The sequence below is a fragment of the Rhynchophorus ferrugineus genome, unplaced genomic scaffold (assembly GCF_030347505.1).
Source record: "Rhynchophorus ferrugineus isolate W39M unplaced genomic scaffold, kcgeb_rfMv2 rfM6, whole genome shotgun sequence".
In the NCBI taxonomy this organism is placed as follows: domain Eukaryota; kingdom Metazoa; phylum Arthropoda; class Insecta; order Coleoptera; family Curculionidae; genus Rhynchophorus; species Rhynchophorus ferrugineus.
In genome coordinates, this window is record NW_027472585.1 from 16,711,802 (window position 1) to 16,735,041 (window position 23,240).

At 31.8% G+C, this 23,240-nt stretch overlaps 1 protein-coding gene across 2 annotated transcripts in view; it reads right to left on the bottom strand.

Moving 5' to 3' along the window:
* Positions 1–23,240, bottom strand: part of LOC143198205 (heterogeneous nuclear ribonucleoprotein C-like 3) — a 608,535-nt gene that overhangs the window by 51,924 nt on the left and 533,371 nt on the right. For both annotated transcript variants that reach the window (XM_076407314.1, XM_076407315.1), the window contains 2 exons: positions 14,589–14,743; positions 2,863–2,988 (listed from right to left, as the gene is read on the bottom strand). In XM_076407314.1, the coding sequence (XP_076263429.1) occupies positions 2,863–2,988; positions 14,589–14,743 (281 nt within the window). The remainder of the gene's footprint in view (positions 1–2,862; positions 2,989–14,588; positions 14,744–23,240) is intronic.

Sequence of the window (23,240 nt, forward strand, 5' to 3'; positions counted from 1 at the left end):
TGTATTCACCAGAAACTAACTCTTTTTATTGTCGATTGTTGTGATCAGTGTCACTTGGTCTGAACCAACAGCATTTTATTTTTTAAGAATGTTTCAATAATTTAACTGAAATCCTCAAAATTGATTCTATTTCTATACAAAAAATGGATTAAGGCAATAAATATTAGATGGTTGAAATTTTTACCTACATTAGCAGACATATAACATGATAGTACGTTGTTTTCCTACATTATCTGCTACCGATAACATTCTAAATAACTCTACCTTTAGTTTCAATTTCAAAATTTAATTTTCAATGGTACTTGATTCGTCATAAAAATTAATCAAATTTAATATATCCACCGTAATAATGCTGCCGAAAACCCGAACTTACAGTCGACACAGGTGGAATCTGAATAATGCTCGCCTCCACAATGTTAAAAGTTCTTACAATAAAAGCCCTTCAACTATGAGCTTACTCGAACGTTATATATGTAAATCGTGATGAGAGAAGACCTGCAATATATGAACATGTTCGAGCTGAATTTTTTTTTTTTCAGTTAATTCAATTCATCAAACTCATTTTTGTTGTTTAACTTTAAAATTTCAACAATAGGAAAAGCTACTTTTCGTTTAATTCGGTATTTCTAATATAGTTTTGGAGCTTTTTTAGTATTTGAAATATTCTCTATTCTGTTATAATTTAGTAATTTAGAAGGAGTGTAAAATAACATCCACACGATCTGCTCTCTACAGTCACATATTTGAGTGTTCTAGGATTTCTTCGCCATAAATTTTATATAGTTTTTTAGAGCAATTAATCAGGACTAGTGATCGTCTTGATTTATTGATTTAATTATGTTTCTCTTATAACAGAGTAAAGGGAATAATTTAAGAATGATATGTTACTAAAACTTGTTTTCACGGTATTTTCAATATATGATCAAAAATGTGATTAATATATAACATTAATTAAAAATAATAAATGTCTGTATATTAAATCACTAATATAACTATCTCAAGAACTAACACTCACTAAACTTTTAAAATGGCATTTAAATAAATATAATTTCCATCAAATTTAAATAATCATCAAATTATTGATACGTTTAGATGACCACACCAATGAATATTATAACAAAGTATCATAAGTGAGATTATTTTCAGAACTGTAACAACTTTAGTGCATCAAATATCTGTCTTTACTTTTATCTTATAAACATAAATATGAAATGTAATAAATGTGAAAGTAATACATATTTGCATATTAAAACAGAGAATTCAAGAATAAAACAATTTTCAAATTGATATTTGACTTTTAGAGCATTTATATTAAAACAATAACGAACATAATTAGGTAATTTACTTTTTACAATTTATAAATGTATTTACAGTCATTAAAATTAACTATTGATTTTTCAAAATTTAGATTTATAAAGTAAATAATCCAAATAATTGATATAAAGTTCAAACAACAAAATGTCATATAGTTACATATTTTATTTCATTAATCCTTAATATTTATCGATGTTTTAAAATGATTAAAAAAATAGTGTTAATAATTCTTAATTTGTTCTATTTGTATTATACAGTTTTTATCTTGTATCCGTATTTCTCACCTAAATAGATGACTATGTCACGTCACAGTGTGAACATATATATATATACATATATATATATATATATATATATATATATATATATATATATATATATATATATTGCAAAAACAACGTTCTTTGCATATTTATTCCACTCTTCGATCTCATCCTTGTAGTTAGATGGCATTCGTTTATCTCCTGCTTTCTACTTTGTTTCATATTCCACATGGGAACTAACAACTCACAAACAAATGAGGAATGTATTTGTTTTAAGCATACATACGAGGAATTAAAATGTTTTGAATCTATTTTATAATTGTTAATATTCTTTGCAACATTATTTTCAACTCTTATACACAAATTAACGTAGTTATTGTCTGTAATATTTTGTTAGTGTTCTGTTAAGTAATGCATTTACTAATGAAACCTGAAATGAATCAGAAGTGAATACTACTTAATACTAGTAATTTATTTATTTGTAGTGAATAATTATTACACAAAAAAATTAGACTTAAATGCGCTCTCGTTTTCATTAAAAAAGAGGGCAATATTTTCGATAAGCTAATTAATTTTAGTGAAAATATACTACTGACTATGTCACGTTACAGTGTGGACATTTGAAAGTTACCATTTTACTTCATGGCCAAACAAAATAATTTACAAAGATTTTAGTGTTATGGAGCATGGCGACGATGTTGATTACATGTGTCCAAAAATCTATCAAAAATTTGTAAAAAAAGCTTTGAGATCTGGTGAGAAGAACTTTTGTCTAGGGGCTCTAGTAAACCCCAAAATATTGTTGTACCATAAAGTTATACATTGCACATAAAATTTGGTTTAATTGTTAGCAATTAAGTTGTGAAAGCTTTTCCAAATAATAGCAATTTTATGAATATTGTCTAATTATACCTTAAAACACATTCTTGTGTCACTATCTGGATTTAGACAGTAGTATCAATATGAAGAGAGAGTAGTGTTGATACACTGCATTGAGCAAATGCACACATAACTGATAAGATTATACGAGAAATTTTACAGAAAACAATATAAGAGAAATACAAAAAATAAGCTAATATTATTCACCCTTTTAATATTTATGCATTACTAAACAGCTTTGAAAATATTATAATAAGAACTAGGCACAAGGAATATAGCTCTTACAGTAATCGATTTACAACAAATTATCTAGGATTCCAGGAAGAATACCGAGCGTCTGTTGGTTTTTGTTTAATATAACAGGTAAGACGTGCCTAGCTGTTTAATTTGATTAAGCGTTACTTACTAGACTTTCGGGTTTCGCATTTACAAGTAAATCGAAGTTTGCAGTACGTCTTCTTGTGTTCCAACAAGTCGTGTAGCTCGGAGAACATCTCTCGACAGTTTCCACAGATCAGAATGTCCTGATTACCTGAAACGAAGAATAAGCTCTTAGAAGTTTAATTCGCATATAGTTGAATTTTACTTAATTAATATGTTATTCTCTTATCTAATATTTAGTGTGTATATATTTTTATATAATTGATAAGTGTTATTACTACTAGGAAGTGGTATTTAGAACCGAATAAAATACCGTAAAATAATTATGGAATAAGATTATGTATTAGATATATGCATATATGATTATATTTATATTATATATTTATTAATTTATTAATTTAATTACTCTGAGTTTTAGCTCATAATGTAATGTGCAAGAACTTTTATCTGATTGGCAAAACATCGTAGTATGGAACATTGGAATGGCATGTAATGCTTTGTTTTTGAACTACTGGTAACTATTAGACTATCTAACAGTATACAATAGTTGGACTTCGTAAGATTGAATATAACTTTGCATTTGGTGTAGTAGTACCAAATTTAATTCATTTAAGTCAGTTATTTTCATTTAGCTAGTATGTGCTTCTTCTAAGTTAGACGTCTGTCTAGATGTACTAATATGTACTACTAAGGCAAAAGTTACATAAGCAGATATCTTTTCATTGATTCATTTCATTAGTGGATAATACTATGGTAGGTCGTCTGCATATGTAGTTTCAATAGAAATTGAGAGATTGTGATAATTAAATCAACAGCTGGATCAAATATTTATACATGATTGCAGGTAAGAAATTAAAAAAAGTTACTGAATAATATAATTATATATAAATGTTTATATTTATTAGTTTATTATGAATTGCTGTTTGTTACTTTCGCTAAAACTTGAGATACTATACGGCTGGACCGATTTGGCTAATTTTGGGTTTGCAATATTTGCAGAAGTCGACGGAAGGTCAGTTATAGTGTTTGTATTATTTTTGTTATTCATTCTTCTAACATATTCTTTTATGGATGTCTGGATAGATTTGGCTAATTTTGGATTTTCAATATTTACAGAAGACTACTGTTGTTTGACATCAATAGTTTCATTGTTACGATGGATCGACATTGTTGGTGGTCCAAAATTTATGGGTACCATCTAAAATTTGTTTTGTGACATTATGTGTGAATTAAACATTGAAGATAATTTCTCGTGATGATCGTTTACTACTTTACTGCTATTATACAACTTATATTATGCAGAAATAAGTTAACAAAATCTTTATAAAACTCAGATATCAGGTTATAAACACTTACTAGGAACGCTGTTGCCACTATCAAAAGCAGATGATCCATTCTTACAAATATATGTCGTCTATTTCGTGGCAAATCCGAATCTCGAAACTGATAGGCGTTGTGCGCATATTCCAACAGTAAATCTAACTGAGGTCCAAGTATAAGTGTTTATTCGTCAGAACAATGATTTAGAGAACATCTTCAAATTAGCATTCGATCGACTGTCATAATATCATCATCGGACCTGTTAAAGCATCTGCCGGTGGGACGCCAGAAGGTTTAATTCACCGACAACCGACACAAATAATAATGGCTATTGTTATTGTCGGGGAGAAAATACAGAATAGTTGTAAACGATATTGTTTTAAGTTTTTAATTTAAGATTAAGTTTTTTTTAATGGTAAAATACATCATCAAGTTTGCTGGCTTTTTGAATTAGAACAAAATTCAGTGGAAAATAGATTTAGAGATATCTAGAGGACAGAAGAAAGGTCTTCAATCTGGAATTAATGCAGAAATAATGGTTTCTGTAAATTACTGAATGGTTTTATCAATTCCATTAATTCTATTTTTGGAATTCTTCAGTTCGCTGCAAATTAATCATTGTACTCGGTGAAGTTTAACTTCTGCAGAATAATAGATGTGACTCATGGTTCACAAAATGATGCTGACAGCTCTCCGTCGCCTCCCCTTTACGCTATTTACTAACGCGGTTTCCAAAATGACTCAAAATTTTCAAATATAATCCGTAACTTTGCAGTTAATTATATGAATTTAATCGAAAAACTACGAATGGAATAAATTAAGCGACCGAAATAAACCGAGATATTTAAGGCGAGTTAGGCCAGATTTATGCGAAAAGAGACTGTGACAATGGCGCATTCACTGCCGTCCGACGTTAATGAAAATGGCTAAGCTTTCGCGGCCTTTATTATGTGTTTTTCTAGCGCCGCGGAAATATGTTTTGTACGGCACGTCGTTCACTCTTTTCATTTAGTCCGGGGCACACTTAATTATATTTGTAAGAGGGCGCGTTAAATCATAGTTCTCATTAAGGATAAAAGAGCTCTCTTTGCTTAAGCGGTTAAAGGATTAGAGCCAGACAGTCGGGCTATGGCTTATTTACTGGTTATTTATTGGTTTTTGTTATATAATGGCAGATACAATCGAATTATGCAGGGTTAGGGTTTCTTGTAAACTCAAGCTTTTGTTGTGGAACGCTATTTTTAATCGTTTCTATTAACAGTACAAATTATTTATTCATATGTGTTATGAGATGCTGCTCAAGTAGATTAAGAATTACTCTTTACCTTCTTATTTTATGTTACACTTGTTTATGTTCTTTTATTCATACTCAGTTCTATTCTTGGTATTGTTTTTGTTACTAATTCTTGTGGTATATCCCTTTATAGTGGGTGACACTGTATTCCGACACCGTTTGAAGCATCAGCTAGCAATGTGGAATAAAAGAGGATTGATTCAGCGGTGTAGGACCATATTTTTAAATAGCTCCCTGTTTAGTTCAATGCTTTACAATGTTAGGTCAATGGGAGTAAAACGTAAGTCAAAGTGTAAAAACTTACATACAATAAATAGCGACTAGAGCTACTTGCAATATCCAAAACATCACCACACATTCCATTGACTAGAATACTTATGAAAGCTTGACGTCTTTCAAATACGATACTAAGGCAAATTCTGCATTTTTCTCTCCAAAATCATGTTAGAAATGAAGTATTCTGTTTAAGATGCGAAAATTAGAGCAGAATATGAGGAACAAATTCATGGATGCAGATTGTAATGATCTGAACATGTCTGTCGAAGAAAAGGTGAACACATTCCTCACTAACTTCTGTGTCAAAATTATTTTTTTTTGGGTGAAGAACACAGCGCAATGCTTCCTGTGACACCAACAGCAATTTCTTAAGTTTTTTTTTGGCTATTAAAGTAATTTTGGCTTCTGACTTATTATGACTCTTTAATTAATATGCTGAATGCTGTTGTGAAACTTGTTGATCTTGTTTTAGTCTTTTTGTAATTGTAAATTAATTTGTTTTTTCGTTTCTTGTCGTTTGTGTAAAGTAAGCTACTATCGTTTTAATGAGTCTCCTTACTCTTGCTGATATACTTTTTCTTGTTGTTATATCTAAAAATATGTCCTTATTGGTGGAATTTATACTGAAATATCTTTTCTATTGTTTGTATTAGATTCTATTGTATATAGTGCATCAGTTATTGATTTCTCTTTTACGAAAGCGCGCTTTGGCAGTTCTTGTTTTCCGTATTGCTATAATCTTCTCTGTATTGTTACCATTAATGTCTTATATGCCATAATTCATATTATTGTTCTGTAATTCTCGCATTATTGTAGATTTATTTTCTTAAATATAAAATAATTTTTTAAAATGTTTGTTGAAGTTTAGGGAATATTTATATGTTGAGGAAATAATTTCGAGGAAAATAGTTTAAAAAAACTATTTTATTTTCCCATATAAAGTGTCACGTTCACCGTTATCAATAGTTTCTCTGTCACAAAAGATCGACATTTTTTTTGGTTGTCAAATATTTATGGCTGCGTTTTAAAATTTATTATGTTATTAGAATATATAATGTATATATAATGAAAAATGTAGGTATTCTTATTAGATAGGTACATGGATTCTATAACGTGAAAATTAACTGAAAAATAATAACATATTCATCTAGTAATTTTGAATCGTATTAATTGCTGTGTTCTTCACATCTGTAATTATTATTTGTCATTTATTATTATTATTACTTTTTATATTATCTCGTTTATATATATATTTAGTTAGTCCTAATATATTTTCAACTAAAAATTAAAATATTTCTTATTAAAAATCTAACACAATTTCTTTCAACATAGAGCAAGTCAAGTAAGTACATATGTCAAACATAAAACAGGTAAAAGTTAGTGAGTTCTTTACGCTATTTTTGTAAAATTATCAGTGATGGGATAAATAACCAGTCAATTGAAAAGTCCCCGGCCTACCATAGTGAAACAATTTTTTTTTGGTAAAAAGTTTTTTATTGAACATAATTCCCTTCAAGGGTGATACACTGATTATAGCGACGCTTCAACTTTTCGATACCATTTTTGTAGTACGATTTGTCCTTTGCTTCAAAATAGGCCTCCGTTTCGGCGATCACCTCTTCATTCGACGAAAATTTCTTCCCAGTGAGCATTATGTTGAGATCTGAGAACAGGAAATAGTCGCTGGGGGCCAAATCTGAGGAATATAGTGGATGAGAAAGCAATTCGAAGCCGAATTCATGGATTTTTGCCATCGTTTTCACTGACTTGTTTTCGTAAAGCACCACTTTCTATTTCGTTAAATGCGGCCGTTTTTCGGCGATTTTGTTCTTCAAACAGTTCAATGACGCTATTTAATAGGCGCTATTGATGGTCCTTCCTTTCTCAAGGTAGTCAATGAAAATTATTCCATGCGCATCCCAAAATGCCAGAGACGCCATAACCTTGACAGCCAACTGTTGCGTTTTCCGGCGCTTGGGAGCGGGTTCGTCATGTGCATTCAACTCGGACGATTGTCCATTGGACTTCGAAGTGAAATGATGGAGCCTTGTGTCATCCATTGTCACATATCGACGGAAAAACTCGAGTTTATTGCGCTTAACCATCCACAAACACTACTACGAATCATCAATTCGTCTTTGATTTTGGTCAAAAGTGAGCTCGAGCCGGTCCCACTTTGTACAAAGCTTTCTCATACCCAAATATTAGTGAATGATATGATGTACACGTTCAGTTGATATCTTTAGAGTGTCTGCTATTTCATTCAATTTTAATTTACGGTCATTCAAAATCATTTTGTGGATATTTTTAATGTTTTCGTCGGTAACAACCTCTTTTGGGCGTCCACTGCGTTCACCGTCTTCGGTGCTCATTTCACCACGTCTAAACTTAGCATACCAATCCTTGATGGTTGATTTTCCTGGGATAGTGTCCGGAAACTCGGCATTAAGCCAAGTTTTTGTTTCATCTGTATTTTTTCCCTTCAAAAAGCCATATTTTATCAACACGCAAAAGTTCTTTTTGTCCATTTTTTTCACAATAACAAAAGTTGCTTCACTCAAAATGCTATAATTCACAAACTAATGATCCAACAGATGTCAAATTTATACACGCATCTTTTGAGGGTCAGGGCTAACTGAAAAATATATGGAGTTAATTCTAGTAGCGCCATCTATTTGTCAGGCCGGGAATTTTTTAATTGATCTTTGACATGTTCCGACTGTTGGAATAATATAATATATAATACTATTTTCTTTTGAACTTTAGAAAACTTATTAACAAAATTATTTAGTATTGATTATATTCAAGACAATACCTGAATTTGAACACAAACATTTCCGGTCTGCTAACACGCCCACACCTTTTATATAAAGAACAATCCGTCAGTCAGCCTTTAAACTTTAATTCAGACGGAGGTAATTTACTGCCTTTTAAAAATGAACGAACTTTGGAGATCTATTTGCTTTTTCTCCACAGGAACTTGTTAATTCGCTATTTCCTCGGTAATTACATTAACCGCTAAAGCAAAATAAATATCTGGGAGAGAACACGGACGAGTTTGTCGGAACCAGCTAGGAATCTTTCGGGAACTTTTCATTTAGTTACGCCAGTAATATATCCTCTATTTAGTTATTTATCTTATTTATTTATTCTTATGCTATGCCGACTTGGTAGGTTGGTTAATACGTTGGCCATTTGACAAAAAAAAATTACGATATTATTTCGAATTGAAATACATTAAATTATTAAATTTTTTGATCCCCTTGAGTAATTTGATTAATGATATATATTATTGAAAATGTGAGTCTTATTGAGATTACGTCACTATGAACTAGACTAAGCATTGGTATATGAGGTTTTACTTGTTTTGTAATATATACAAACTATTATTGTCGTTCTGTATCGCCGTTTAAGTTACCTCTTTCTATGAAATATGACAGTATTTTAAGGTAAATTAATGTTTTTTTCGCTTTACACCTTTTTATATTTCTTAACTTATTAAAACCACCACCTGATATAACAGCAAAATTCCATAAATTTGACATTGTAGACAAAATTGTATTTTCGCTTGATTTTAAGATATTTCCATCTGAAGCCCATCAAACACTTTTAGAACCATATAGTGATGTTGCTCCGATATTAATCCTTGGTTCTGGTTTCAAAATTCAAAGAATTACATGGGATCAAAAAGTTGTAGAGGGAGGATTGTAGCTACAACATAAATTTAGTCATTGTGTTCTGTCCGTTTCTTCATTATAGTTTGGCTGCTTGCCAGACAGGAAAAGGAGGATTTTCTCTGACTCATTCTGACTGCCTATGAAAATAAATCTACTACAATAATCCCAAGTACAAAAAGTTATGGGTTAGTGTCCAGGAGAGTCATTGGTATCGACACCGAGGGAATATGGGTTATGGGCCTTTCGTTATAAGAAATGATTTGAAATGGAACTTGATTCTTGAATTTGGATCCATCAATTGTGAATTGATGGATATCGTCGAATTGTCGCCATTCAAGCCTATTTATTTGTCTATTCGTACGAATGGTTGGAGTTAATTTAAAATCATATTTAAAATTTATTCATGTTTTATCAAATTTTGCTATGAATATCGTGGAACCAGAAAGGAGGAAATAGGGTATATCGAGCTGCTATAGCCCAAGAAAAACGTTAATAAATTTTCCCATCGACACTACCAGTATCACTATAAGTTATTTTTTTATTTCTTGGGCTTCGAAAATAGATATCCCAAAAGGCAATAAAAGTTATGAATGTCCCAAATGCAATTTATATACCCCGAAGAACTCAATAGTACTAAATGAAAAGTGAGCTGTTATTTGATGAAACCATAAAAACGATGGATTTGCACTTGGTAATTTACACGGGTTTTTAACCAATCGTTTGCTTTGATATTTTACATTTTCAACAATATATATGATTATTTAAAATACGTAAAAGTATTTAATATATACGGTTATATATTCAATGCCTGTGTGAGACTGAACCATGTTCCGGAATGTCTTAAGGTTGCTCCAATAATTATGCTTAAAAAACCTGACAAACCGGCAGATCAAGTTGGATCTTACAGGCCTATTTCGCTGCTCGCTGTGATATCAAAATTATTTGAGAAATAGCTGTTAAAACGCATTAAACCATTTATAGAAGTACCAGATTTCCAGTTTGGAATTCGGAATCACCATTCGATAATCGACCAAGTGTACAGAGTAAGAACGGTTTCATTCATTTGAGTCTGTATCATGTTCTTGCGTTATCCAAGAGTTGTATTGCTTCTATATTTATATAAGAATGGTGCCTCCCCTCGTGTGTCCGGACAACTCTTTTGATTTTGGTGACAGTCGGTATCTAAAGGTTTCGGTGTAAGTAATGTGTTCTCTAGAATCTGGATGCATCTACAATACCTATAAAGGTTTTTTTCTGGAAAACTTGTATTATATTTATGTTAGTTTCTGCGGAATTTCCCCATAATTGTATTACTTATATTTATATATATATTATATATATATGCTTCAATATTTTCTTGTATAACACCTATTTATTATGTACTAATAATACTGATTTCGTTCCATATATTTAATACATTTTTCTACAAGTTTGTATATTTTTTACTCCAGTCCTTTCTTTTTCTTTTTTTGTATGTTTCTTCCAGTCACATTTTACATCAAGATTAATTACGACATACTAAGTGTTGTTGCTATATGGAATGATATTATTATTTTTTCTTATTGGTGCCTATGCGGTCTGATTATACCTGAACTATATATATACAGATTTATTTTCGTTAATTTCCCAAGTTTCTGTTAAATTATTTATATTGTCACTTGCCTTTTGTAATTTTTATCTGGCTTCTTTGCTATTTTTTTTGATAAGAAAAATCGCAGTATCATCAGCAAATACGGCCAATGTAATATTTTGCATTTGTAGCATATCACATGTGTAGAATAGGTAAAGAATTGACCTCAATACAGTACGTAATAAATTAATATCATATAAACAAACGTTAAAATCTATGTGTATCCATGCAATTCAATTCAATTATTCCGCGAAAAGCAAGGCAAATATAACATACATTTTCCAAAGCAAAGTCCTAAGAGGCATAGCAAGTGTACTGAGATACTATAGGACTGATGGTGACTGTAAGTAACACTAGGGATGCCGAAAAAATAAAATTTGTGAAAAAAATATCGATATTTTTTTCAGCCGATATTTTTTGTTAAATATTACAAAAAACCATTTAATTATAATTAATTGTAAGTGTGTAAAACTATATAATAAACAATTTTTTTCTCCGATATATCGATATTTCTTTTAAATATCTGAGACGATATATCGATATTTTTTAAAATATCGATATATCAAAATATCGACCTTTTTCCTGGTGGCTGACCCCCAAACTTATTCAAAGACCTTCAGATACCGACTGCTATTTAGGGAATCAAGAGTATCGGGAGGAGACATGAGGAGATACATTATTATGATGTTAAAGTCGAAGTATTGCAATCCTTGGACAAAATCAGAACAGAACGGGTACTCACGAGACTCAAATTGTTTGATGTAGTGAGATGCATTCAATAAGAAAAATAGCACAGTTAATACATACATATTATTAGTCTCCTTCTAGATATATACTTAGATTTAAGCTGTTTGAAAGACAAATTATAGGCTAGTCGGCAACGACTAGTATGAATGTAATACATAATAAAAATGTTACGGTTTTGTTTTGTATCATAATATTATTAAAATTAGGTTTATTTTTTAAATTAATGTCTTATTTTAATATAGCACACCTATCCCGCTGAGTTTCAAAACTCTTCTTAGTAAATATAGTGTGGTTATTTATTAATATCGTTTTTATTTTGTATATGTTTTGTTATAACGCGCCTCTTTTTACTAATTTGTAATTTTTCTTATAAAACTTTGTAAATTTAACAAAGATTTATGAGAACTTCAAGTAATTAATTAATAAAAATTAATAACTCTACAGCAAGGCATAGTTTTCCACCACGATGCTGGCTTTTCCAACATTCTTGTTCGTAAACGACGGGAATATATATCCCCCCCCCCTCTCGTACGTGTCGGCGGCATCATTGAATTTTATTCGAAATGAACCGTATCGACACACCGGCGTGAATCGAGACGGACGCCGGCAGGGGCCAAAAAAGAAGAAGAAGACTAGATGGGAATATACGTGGATCGGAACGACAAAGACACAAAATAATCAAATCCGAATCCCGGCCCATAAATTACGAAACAATTTGCGTTTTAGCTTGAGAAAATTAAATAGTTTCGGAGAAGGAAACGCGGAATAAATCAGAGCGGATCGGATTCGAATGTACGGACCTTGAGGAAGAACCGAAAAATTTTCATTGCAGAACCGTTATTTAATAGAATAGATTTATTTGTTTTTTTTTCCTCGGCGTTCGTCTCTCGCCTCTTCCGCGCTCTCGTGCTCGGCTACTTGGTCGTTCTTCATTCGCGATCGTTCGACCTCCGTCTGAGTCGAATTACAAGCGATCGGTTCGGTTCGCGCCTCTCGAATGTTTTTCCTTGTAAAAATTGATTTGAAATCGACTATCGTGGATTTATGGATATCGTCGGTCATTCAACCCTGTTTATTTGTTGCTTTTCGAGTGTTGCGAAAATTATAAAACGAAGGATCATTCATAAGTTCATATTAATGTTTTTCTGTCTGTCTAAGCGACAGATTGGGCTTGATTTAAGGTCATATATGTAATTTATGAGATTTAAAAGAGTTTAGAATCAAAAACTGCAAAAAAGCTGCGATACTTCTGTTGGAACTCCACTTAACTACGCCACGGAATGTTTTGAGTAACTGTGGAATGATTGCCAATCCAACGTCAACAAGTCATGTTTTATTAATAATTAATGTAAATCCAGTTAATTAAATGAATTCAAAACAGATAAGCCTTATGATCTATAGGTAATTTCATCGACCGTGCCAATTACGTAATGGGAAAGGGTTTAGAACACAAAAACTATAAATTTTCTTAAAAACACTGATTTATTTAAAGAAAAAAGAGGCGAATTTTTTAACGGCGATACAAAGAGATACTGATGGTTCATATTTATTAGAAAACAGACCAACCGTTTCACTAGTTCACCATTCAGGTAGTTTTAAAAGAGATGGCCCTTGCACATGGCCGCGATAGTCAGGGCCATAACGTTGCATTATAAAATGTGTATATAGATTTGATGTGTAACTTAAGGAGTTATTATTGTCTAGAAATATGAAAAAATCGATTTTTTCAAACAGCCCAATGACGCTATTTAATAGGCGCTATTGATGGTCCTTCCTTTTTCAAGGTAGTCAATGAAAATTATTCAATGTGTATCCCAAAATACAGACGCCATAACCTTGCCAGCCAACTGTTGCGTTTCCTCACGCTTTGGAGCGGGTTCACCGTGTGCAGTCTACTCGTATGACTGTCGATTGGACTTCGGAGTGAAATGATGGATCTATGTTTAATCCATTGTCATATATCGACGCAAAAACTCGAGTTTATTAAGTTTGATAATCTTCAAACACTGCTCCAAATCATCAACTAGTCGTTGTTTTTGGTAAAAAGTGAGTTCGCGCGGCACCCACTTTGTACAAAGTTTTCTCATACCCAAATATTCGTATATAACGATATGATGTAGACGTTCAGTTGATATCTCTAGAGCGTCTGGCCATTACATTCAATTTCAATTTATGGTCATTCAGAGTAATTTTGTAGATATTTTAAATGTTTTCGTCGGTAACAACCTCTTTTGGGAGTCCACTGCGTTCACCGTCTGTGGTGCTCATTTCACCACGTCTAAACTTAGCATACCAATAATTGATGGTTGATTTTCCTGGGACAGTGTCCGGAAACTCAGTATCAATCCAAGTTTTTGCTTCAACTGTATTTGTCCCTTCAAAAAGCAATATTTTAACAACATGCAAAATTCCTTTTTATCCATTTTTTTTCACAATAACAAAAGTTGCTTCACTCAAAATGCTATAATTCACAAACTAATGATCCGACAGCTGTCAAATTTATACACATATCTTCTGAGGGTTAACTAAAAAACATATGGATTTAATTTTAGTAGCGCCATCTATGTGTCAGTCCGGGGACTTTTCAATTACCTGTTATTAAATCACATGATATCTAAATACAAATTCTTTTACATGCCTCCTAACACAAGAAAATTATCTTTTAAATTTAAAAAATTCTTTATACTAATACTTATTTTTGAAACCCATCTTACAGATCTCACTTTACTAATGCTCATAATATTTTATTGATGAGTAAGCATTCAATAAAATCTATTACTGTATAAATATGGAAAAATAATACTCACTGTAAACTTTCAGTTGGTCCAATGATGCCACCGTTGAATTTTTCTGTACCTGACTAGTTTTTCCGTTTCTAGAGGATGTAGTCATCAATCTTTGTCGTTTTAATGGCGGAATTATTCTGGTTGGTCCGACCGGAAACGCTGTTGATGCATAATAACTGCAACAGTTAAAAATTGAACTTAAGAAAAGAGTTTTAAGAAGAATTGTTTAAATCATATTAAACATGTAATCATTGTTTTTGTGGATTGGTATTAAAACTAAATAATCACTGTCTTTAAAAAATATTTCTTTGAAAATATTTATTTTATATCTATTTAATATAAATATTTTTTATATACAGGGGTCTATATCAATGTTTTATCGAGCTCTTTATTATAGAATTCAATTATACTTTTTTATTTTTTCATTTACAGTATTCATATAGATGAATAGAAATTATATGATGATTAGAAGGTAAGTACAAAAGTTGATTACTGAAGGTTAAAAAAATGTTACTTTCAATAGTTACGTTCAATAAAAATATGCAGGACGCTGCTACTGAAGAGGAATGTAATGCTAATATTTACTCTTATTCTGAGTAATATGGTACCCTTTGATATATTTTTTACCAAACAAAAGCCTGTTGACTGACGGACTGACTGTTATTGTGCTCAATATTTCGTGCTTTGAGAACCGACTTATTTCTCTATAAAGAGGATAATGGTGACGTGAAGATATGTGGCTTCGCCAAGAAGGTGCCATATGCCATATGATTTGTGAAACAATTAAATTAAGATTGAAGATTTCCTGGTTGTGTAGGTACTCTTTATTTTGGTTATTGGAACGGGTTACCCTGGCACGTGTGTTGACACTGCTTGGCTTCCTTTTAGGGGTTCTTTTGAACTCAAAGTCTTTGCCAATAAGTCTATAATCAGCACATTTGGGAAGAAATATATTAGGCACTTCATTGTTATCAAACATTTCAAGAAGACAATGAAAAATTTCAATTTTAAAAAAACATGAGGGTATTATAATTAGTTAAAATTTTAGATTAATTTTATGACACCTTATATCCAACAGTAATACTGTGTATTAAATCTCATAGAGTACGTTTGTAACCAATTTCATGCTGATGTCTCACTGGCTTCACTTGTTCGATTGTCACAATACTTTGAGTAAAATAAATCGTACCGTTTTCACAATAAAGTTTCAAATTAAAATAATCTTTTAAAACTAATTTGTACGACTATTATTTAAAACATATATTTTTATATATAAAACATTAAAGTTGTTGTGCATATTAGCAGTATTTTCTCTTAACTGTTCGCGGCTAAGACGAAGCCCAGAACGATTTCTAATTCCATTAAAACCATTAAAATGGAAAATAGGCAAAACCTAGAGGGCCAGACAGAGAGCGATGGCGGACGAGAGAGCGAAACGACAACAGCGGCAATTCATTAAAACCGTTTTTAAATCGCCATTCTTTCGGTTAACGATTCGGTCGGGGCGCCTAGTTGACACAACTTTTAAAATATTCATCGGCATATTTCTTGAAGAACAATAAAAAGTTTAATGAGTCATTTAGCTATTCACGGGCAAAGTTTTTGAAAGTTTGATCAGTTTCCGTACTATACAAATACAAAGTCGGTCGTGGCCAAAAAACGAGCAGCGCGACACCGTCGGCGAGTTGCTGAATTTCGGTTTGATCGAACGAATCGTTAACCATGTCATTGTGTTCGACTTTTTCTATTGTTGTAGGCGTCCGTTTTTATATCACTACTTCGAGGACTATTTAAGACAATAACTTTGATTTAAAACTACAAAACCTTCATCAGATATAAAATATATAAATAAAATTATAAAATATTTTTCACTGTAGTCACCTCCGTTCTCTACACAATTTTGCCACCGATTTGGAATTTAATATTCCTTCTTCATAAAAAAGATTGAGTGCTGGTTGTCAATCAATTGCGCACATACTCCTCTACTTCTTCTTGCTTTGAAATATTTTGCCTCCACGTGATTCTTTCAAGAGCCAAAACAACAAAAAATCACAAGGTGACTAGTGAGGGCTATAAAGAGGATGCTCGTTTTTCCAGCGCATTTCTTCTAATTTATTCCTTGTCAAAATTGTGATGTGTGGCTTGGCGTTATCATGAAGTATGATGACGTCTCTATTGGACCGGAATAGAACTCCGGGTTACACCCAATTCTGATGAGATTTCTTCAATCCCTAACCGGCGATCACCTTCAATAAGCTCTTGAACAGCACGGGTGTTGTCATTTGTGAGATTATTTCGTGGTCGTCGATCATGACTTTTATTTTCGACACGTTCTCGCCCATCCCTAAATTCTCTGACCCACGCATACACTAAATTATGATCTATGGTTTAATGGTTTTATTGGTTAAAAACTCTATGATGATACGTTGTGAAAGAGACGAAGGTACCTCGCGCTCAGTCATGGCTGTTGCGGAAAGTATTTATTAAAAATCATCGTGGTCCGGCGATTCGAATACTTTCGGAACTATTCGTATATTGGTCGGCGAAATATTCCTACCACAAGTAAAAATGCTGAAAAGTCTATGTTGCCAAATTTACCGTTAGACTATTTGCTTTATGGATGTAGTTTATTTTAGAACAATCATTTATTTAACAAGATTTTCTGAAATGAACTGTAATATTTTATTTGAAAAAAAAACAGTAGATAGGTTTCTTACTATTTGGTACAATATATAGTTCTTTCCTTTAAATGTGGTAAAACTGACGGGTACTGCAAGCTAAGTGTTCAAAAGAAATGACGATAAATACTATTGCTCTGATTTAAAATTGACCATTTACTTATTTCACTACTAAAGCGTTTGATATGACTTTTTATAAAGTTATATTTTGATACAGCGTCTTAACAATATATCAAATATGGAGAGTCTAAGGTAGGTTTAGTTTCAGTAGTTACAAATAGGACACATTAATTAAATGACTTAAATTTTGCAGTGAAAGTAAAGTAAATTAATATGTCAAATTTGTAATAAGACCTACTTAGTAGCAAGAGAAAGAAACTGATTTAACCAGGAGCTTTCTGCACAACTAAAGCCGATGATAAGAAGGATCATCTGCCTTCTCTGTGTCCTTAACTTAAAGTAGTACCTCAACATAGTATCCATACATACTGAATTTCGGCAGCATCTTCGTCGGATCCATAATATAAACAAGGTGTTAAACAATCTAATCTATATTTTAAGAATTTGTAAGGCTTTGACAGTTGGAAAACATGATTAATTTTTTAGAAAACAAGAAGTTTCAAGAAGTTGCGAAGCTTAATATACAACTGTATAAGGAGTAATGTCAGGGTAGTAATTTCCATAAAATTATCGATGTGATTATTATCTTGCGAATTAATTTTAGGTAGGGTAGAATAAGGCAAGAAGAGTTACGGGCAAAAATTAATTTGAGTCTATATGTATAAGTGTTTTTTTGTTAAGAATGCTATAAGACTCAATATTGAAGCAAGTACAAGTTACCAATATGAATTCCAGAATAATATTCTACAATTGAATTTTGACAAGGTAATAGGGAATTATATATTTAAGTAATTTCAATTATTCGTCCAATTTATAGGCATTGCAGAAGTGCAGAAAAATATTGCATACCATTCATCCTGAAAAGGTAGCTATTTAGGAAAGGATTGTACTTGCTACAGCTCTATGATTTGTTGATAAGGAAGAGTAATATGTTAAAGCATATAAAAAGAGGAAAGCAGACCTAAGAAGAAACAAAAGAAAATTCCTGAAAGGTATAGAGGGTAAGCTAAGAAATATATTAACCTTGCATTTAGTTGGAAAAATATTCTATTGCAACTTTTATTGTATTGTAATTAATTAGTAATTGGTGTGAGAAGTATAAAGGAATGTATCTACAAGGAAGTTGTTATAAAATTTTATTTATATATAATACATTTGTGGTATTTTAGTAAATATTTTATGGCATAGTTAAGATTCATTGTTTTATATCCTTTAATTTATAATTAAAATTTTAATATTATGTTATATTTTCCTTTTTACATTCTCTAAAATGGTTCGTAAATTAATATGTTATCTTTCTGTTTATTTAAAGATAATTTTTAAGAGCATCGAATTTCGAAGATCGGAATTACTTGCTAAGCTAAAGATAAATAATCCAAATAAAACAGAAGCGTACTAAAAACGCTTGAATGCGGGTTGAAGTTTAGGAAACGGTAAGTGACGTCAATGTTTCCTAGCGCTTTTATTGGTGTCTGGCTTAACATGACAAATTTTGAAATGTTGTGGTTTTATTTATGGTAAAATCTTAGTAACCCCACCTTTAATTTTAAAATAAACGTATTTTTAATAATCTCTCTATAGTATATTTTTTTATAAATCAATATTTTTGTGATACTTCATTATTACTCTCATCTAGTCTATTGGCGGTTTTGGTACAAGAACGGCACAAAATTCATACAGTCTACGAATCTAGTTTACGAAGAATGGCAGCTGTTTCAGAAACAAATGTTATCTCTACGTCTTGTTAGTAAATACATATTACATATTGTGTATGTTAGGCGTTCATATTATTTGGTCTCCTGTATGCAAAAAAATGTTAATTTGAATAACTTTATTGAATGAATGACACATCGTAGTATAAACAGTTTTAAAAAATTAGTAAACTGCTCACTGGCGTTTATAGTTTCGTGGAAACGAATATATATGTATATATATATATATATATATATATATATATATATATATATATATATATATATATATATGTAAAATATAATTAGAAACACATAGAAAATAAAATATAAGGACATTGCGGAGGATAAAGGGACGTGAACTTATAAAAGAAAAAGAGAACAGAAAAACAATCTCTTGCCATTCAACAAAAACTCGCGTCGACTTTTCGACATCGGAGCTGTGGTTCTTCCTAGTTCCGGCGTTATCTAATTTCGCTGAAACCCGAGATTTTTAAAGAGTAAATAAACGAATCGGAAAGAAAATATTTACCCCATTTGGTGGTGGAGAGAGGGAAGACTAATGATACCATTAAACTTAAAAAAGTTACTGCGTAAGGTGTTTTTGAATTTCAATTAAGAAACTCGAACCGGGGTCGCGGGGGAGTTGGGGGCGTGTTGATGGTGGTGTGGCGTAGACTCCCTTTATTTGCCTTTTTTTTCCTAAAAGGAATAAACAGTTATATGCTGTTATTTGGCTCATTATATGTCCTGTTAATGTTAAAAATAGGATTGCAAAATAAATATTTGCTGTGAGAAAATGATGTATTAATATATTTTTTTTATTTTTGACAAAAACAATGCGATTTATTGACTGGTTGTATTTTTATTCGCACATTTTTTTATTCAAAGGTTTTTAAAAATATATAGTATTGCTTTTTTAACGCCGTTGTTTTGTTTGTGAGTAAAAATAGTGTTGTCCTCAAAACAATATTTTACTTATGGCTACATTTCTCCCTATATTTGTAACATAATTCGTGGCATTATATCTCTATATTGTAAAAAAAGATATATCTTAAATAAATTTAACTGCACAGCTTATATAATAATTTATTATTTATTCAGGATAATGTAGCTTATACTCATGGGGCCAGTGAAAGGAACAGAATACTTGTTAACAATATATACAGTAGTAGCAACAATCAAAATAATCATATAAAAACGCAACTACTTAATAAAAATCTTTTAAAACTTCCTGATTTGCAGATGATGGAAATGGTGATAGTTCGAATATGTACGCATCGATTGAGTGCAGAAAAATATGTCTAATTATTGTGTATAGAGGAATATTACAAAAAACTTTAGATAAAAAAATTATTTCGGGAATATACAGAAGATATGAAGTTGACTTGTAAATAATTTCTACTGTATTTAGTTGAAGTGTTTCCTATTTAGTTGTTATATTAAAATGTTTCCTTGTCTATATTATTTCGCCGATTGTAATAACGTTTATAAAATATTTTTTCTATATATTTTTTTACATATTTTAAAGTCCCCTTTTACCAACTATAGATTTATCTGGACTGGATCTACTATTTAACGTGAGCTCCCAACTACGGTCCTCGACATTACGTCTACCGACTGGCGAGTGACCAACTTAGAAATCATCCCAGAAGACATCCGGTCTTACCCAGTCTGGTTACTGGCGTGATTGGGATAATTTTCCTTGTCGGTTTTACACTCTTGCCTAGAACAATCACAAATATTAAACAATCACATACATACATTTACGACCATACCCAGCAGGATTCGAACCCGCGGCTATCGCAACAGTAGGAGGTCCGTCCTGTTGCCTTTACCACTACGCAACCAAGCCGGCTCTATATATTTTTATTATTTATCTGTTGAAGACACTAATACACAATCAGTACAATTAATAATTGTAAAGTTGTTAATATTATAATCATATATTCTTTTCAAATGAATACATAAGGCCTAAGAGATATATTTATACAGTTTATACATAAGATATATTATTCAGAGAATTATCATTATATATAAATCAGAGCCTTTGGACATCACTTGTTAATACTTACTATGATAGTTTAAGAAGTTTATCAGTTCTTCATCAGTCTTTTGGCTAGAAATTTCAGAAGTTTTATGATAACGGAAACATTGGTTTTTTTTTGGAAAGGGGGCAAATTTTCGTCGAGCATACGGCATATATGAGAGCAACCTGATAAGTCAGTGATTTTCTGAATTTTCCGCACAGTAACTTTCAGTACAGCTTTACTTTGTGTTTGACAACTACTGATAGTTGACAACTTCTAAAATTTTAACGGAAACTCAGAAAAGTAATTTCCTTGTACTGATTGAGCATTATTATTTGGGCAAAAAAACACCACTGAACTTAAGAAAAGACTTGATGAATTCTTTGAGTACTCTGTAGCATCAATTTCAATGGCGCGGTGAGTTTCGCTATGGTCATCCCAACACAGGTGATGTCGAAATATTGATATTGATCGGGTGACCTCAACAAAACTGAGCGTGATACCAGGAATTGTCAACAAAATCTGTGGAATGATATGTTACGATGATAGGAATGATGTTGAAAGTACGAGAGGTGGCTGAGGTTGTAGGCATCTCAGGTGAGCGGAGACATCACATTTTACTTAAATATTTGGATGCGAAAAAGCTCCGACAATAAGCGCAATTCGAATCATCGTTTCACACAACATCGCAAAACATCAGATATCAAAGAATAATTAAAATCTGTGTGGATGGACCATCGTAGAAATCCATAAATTCGGCTACAAACTGCTACTCCAGCCAGTAAATTATCCACATTTAGCCCCCCGCGGTTATTTTCTGATTTCAAATTTGATAAGATTTCAGGTTGTTTCGGAAGTTGTCAGGCTGTCAGAGATTTAGGTTTAATGAAGAGATCATCACTGAGGTAAATGCCTATTGTGAGGACTTTGAGAAAAATTGTTATTTGGAAGTAAGACAAAAAGACTGGACTAAGTGTATTGAATTAAAAGGAAAATATGTTTATAAATAAAAGGCTTTCTTTTAGGGAAGAAAATATATTTAGTTCAAAAATTGCTCACTTGTTAAACTGCCCGTGTATGTGTGTAAATTTATATTAATAACTTTCATAACTATGAAAGAAAATATTATTTTTATATCAACTCGTTATGTGCATACTCGCAGACCTTAAACGAAATCAATTTCTATACATATATGCAATAATTCCCTTTTATAAAAGAAACGTAACTAGTTGAATGAATTACGGTTAAAATACGGGATCATTAGTACGGAATTATAAATCTATTGGTACAAATCCAGATAACACAAGCCCGTATAACGAATGCCAGTGATGAAAATCACCGGAAAACGCCTTTTACATTGACATCATCATCATACGTCCGCCATATTTCCCGAAAATATGACCTAATAAATCTAGCGGGCCGTGAAATAGGTGCCGTAACCCTCGAAAAATTCGAGCCGCAAAACAATACGAAATAATTACACATTCTGACTCCATTCCCCGACAATTACGCATCGCGTTCCATATTTCTCCGCAATTAACTTCGGAAAATTCTTCCGAATTGCCCGCATACGTATAACGTTCTCCCCTGGCCCGTTCCTCACCCGTAAAACCCAAAATCTGGAAACGTATGCTCGCAGTGGCGACATATTTCGACCATATTCTAATATACATACACACACACACATACGAACGCGCGTATAATACGATGTACGTAAGAGGAATGCTCTAGAATATTGCACGTTTAATGTTCCGGGCTATTTCACACGAATAATTATGAAAGTTCTTGTGTTGTACCGTCGACATAAAATTAAATTGAGTGAAAAAAGAAGGCGAGGGGGAGGGGACGGAGAAATGAATTAATGCTTGTATTCAGATGCCCGTTTCCCTTTCCATATTTGTTTTTAGAGAGTAATAATTATTTAGGAAAATATTTTTGACTATTCTAGCTAAATATTAGTTGATCATGATTCTATCACTTTAGATCCCATTTTTATTTGAATTTGTATCACATAATAAAAATAAAAACACGTAGAATTGTTTAAACAAAAACATTGATGTACAATTGTTATATAGCAATTGATATGGCCCTGGTTGTTTGAAAGTAAACACATCACTTTTGTTAAAGTAAAATTGAATTGGTAGTATTCCTTTT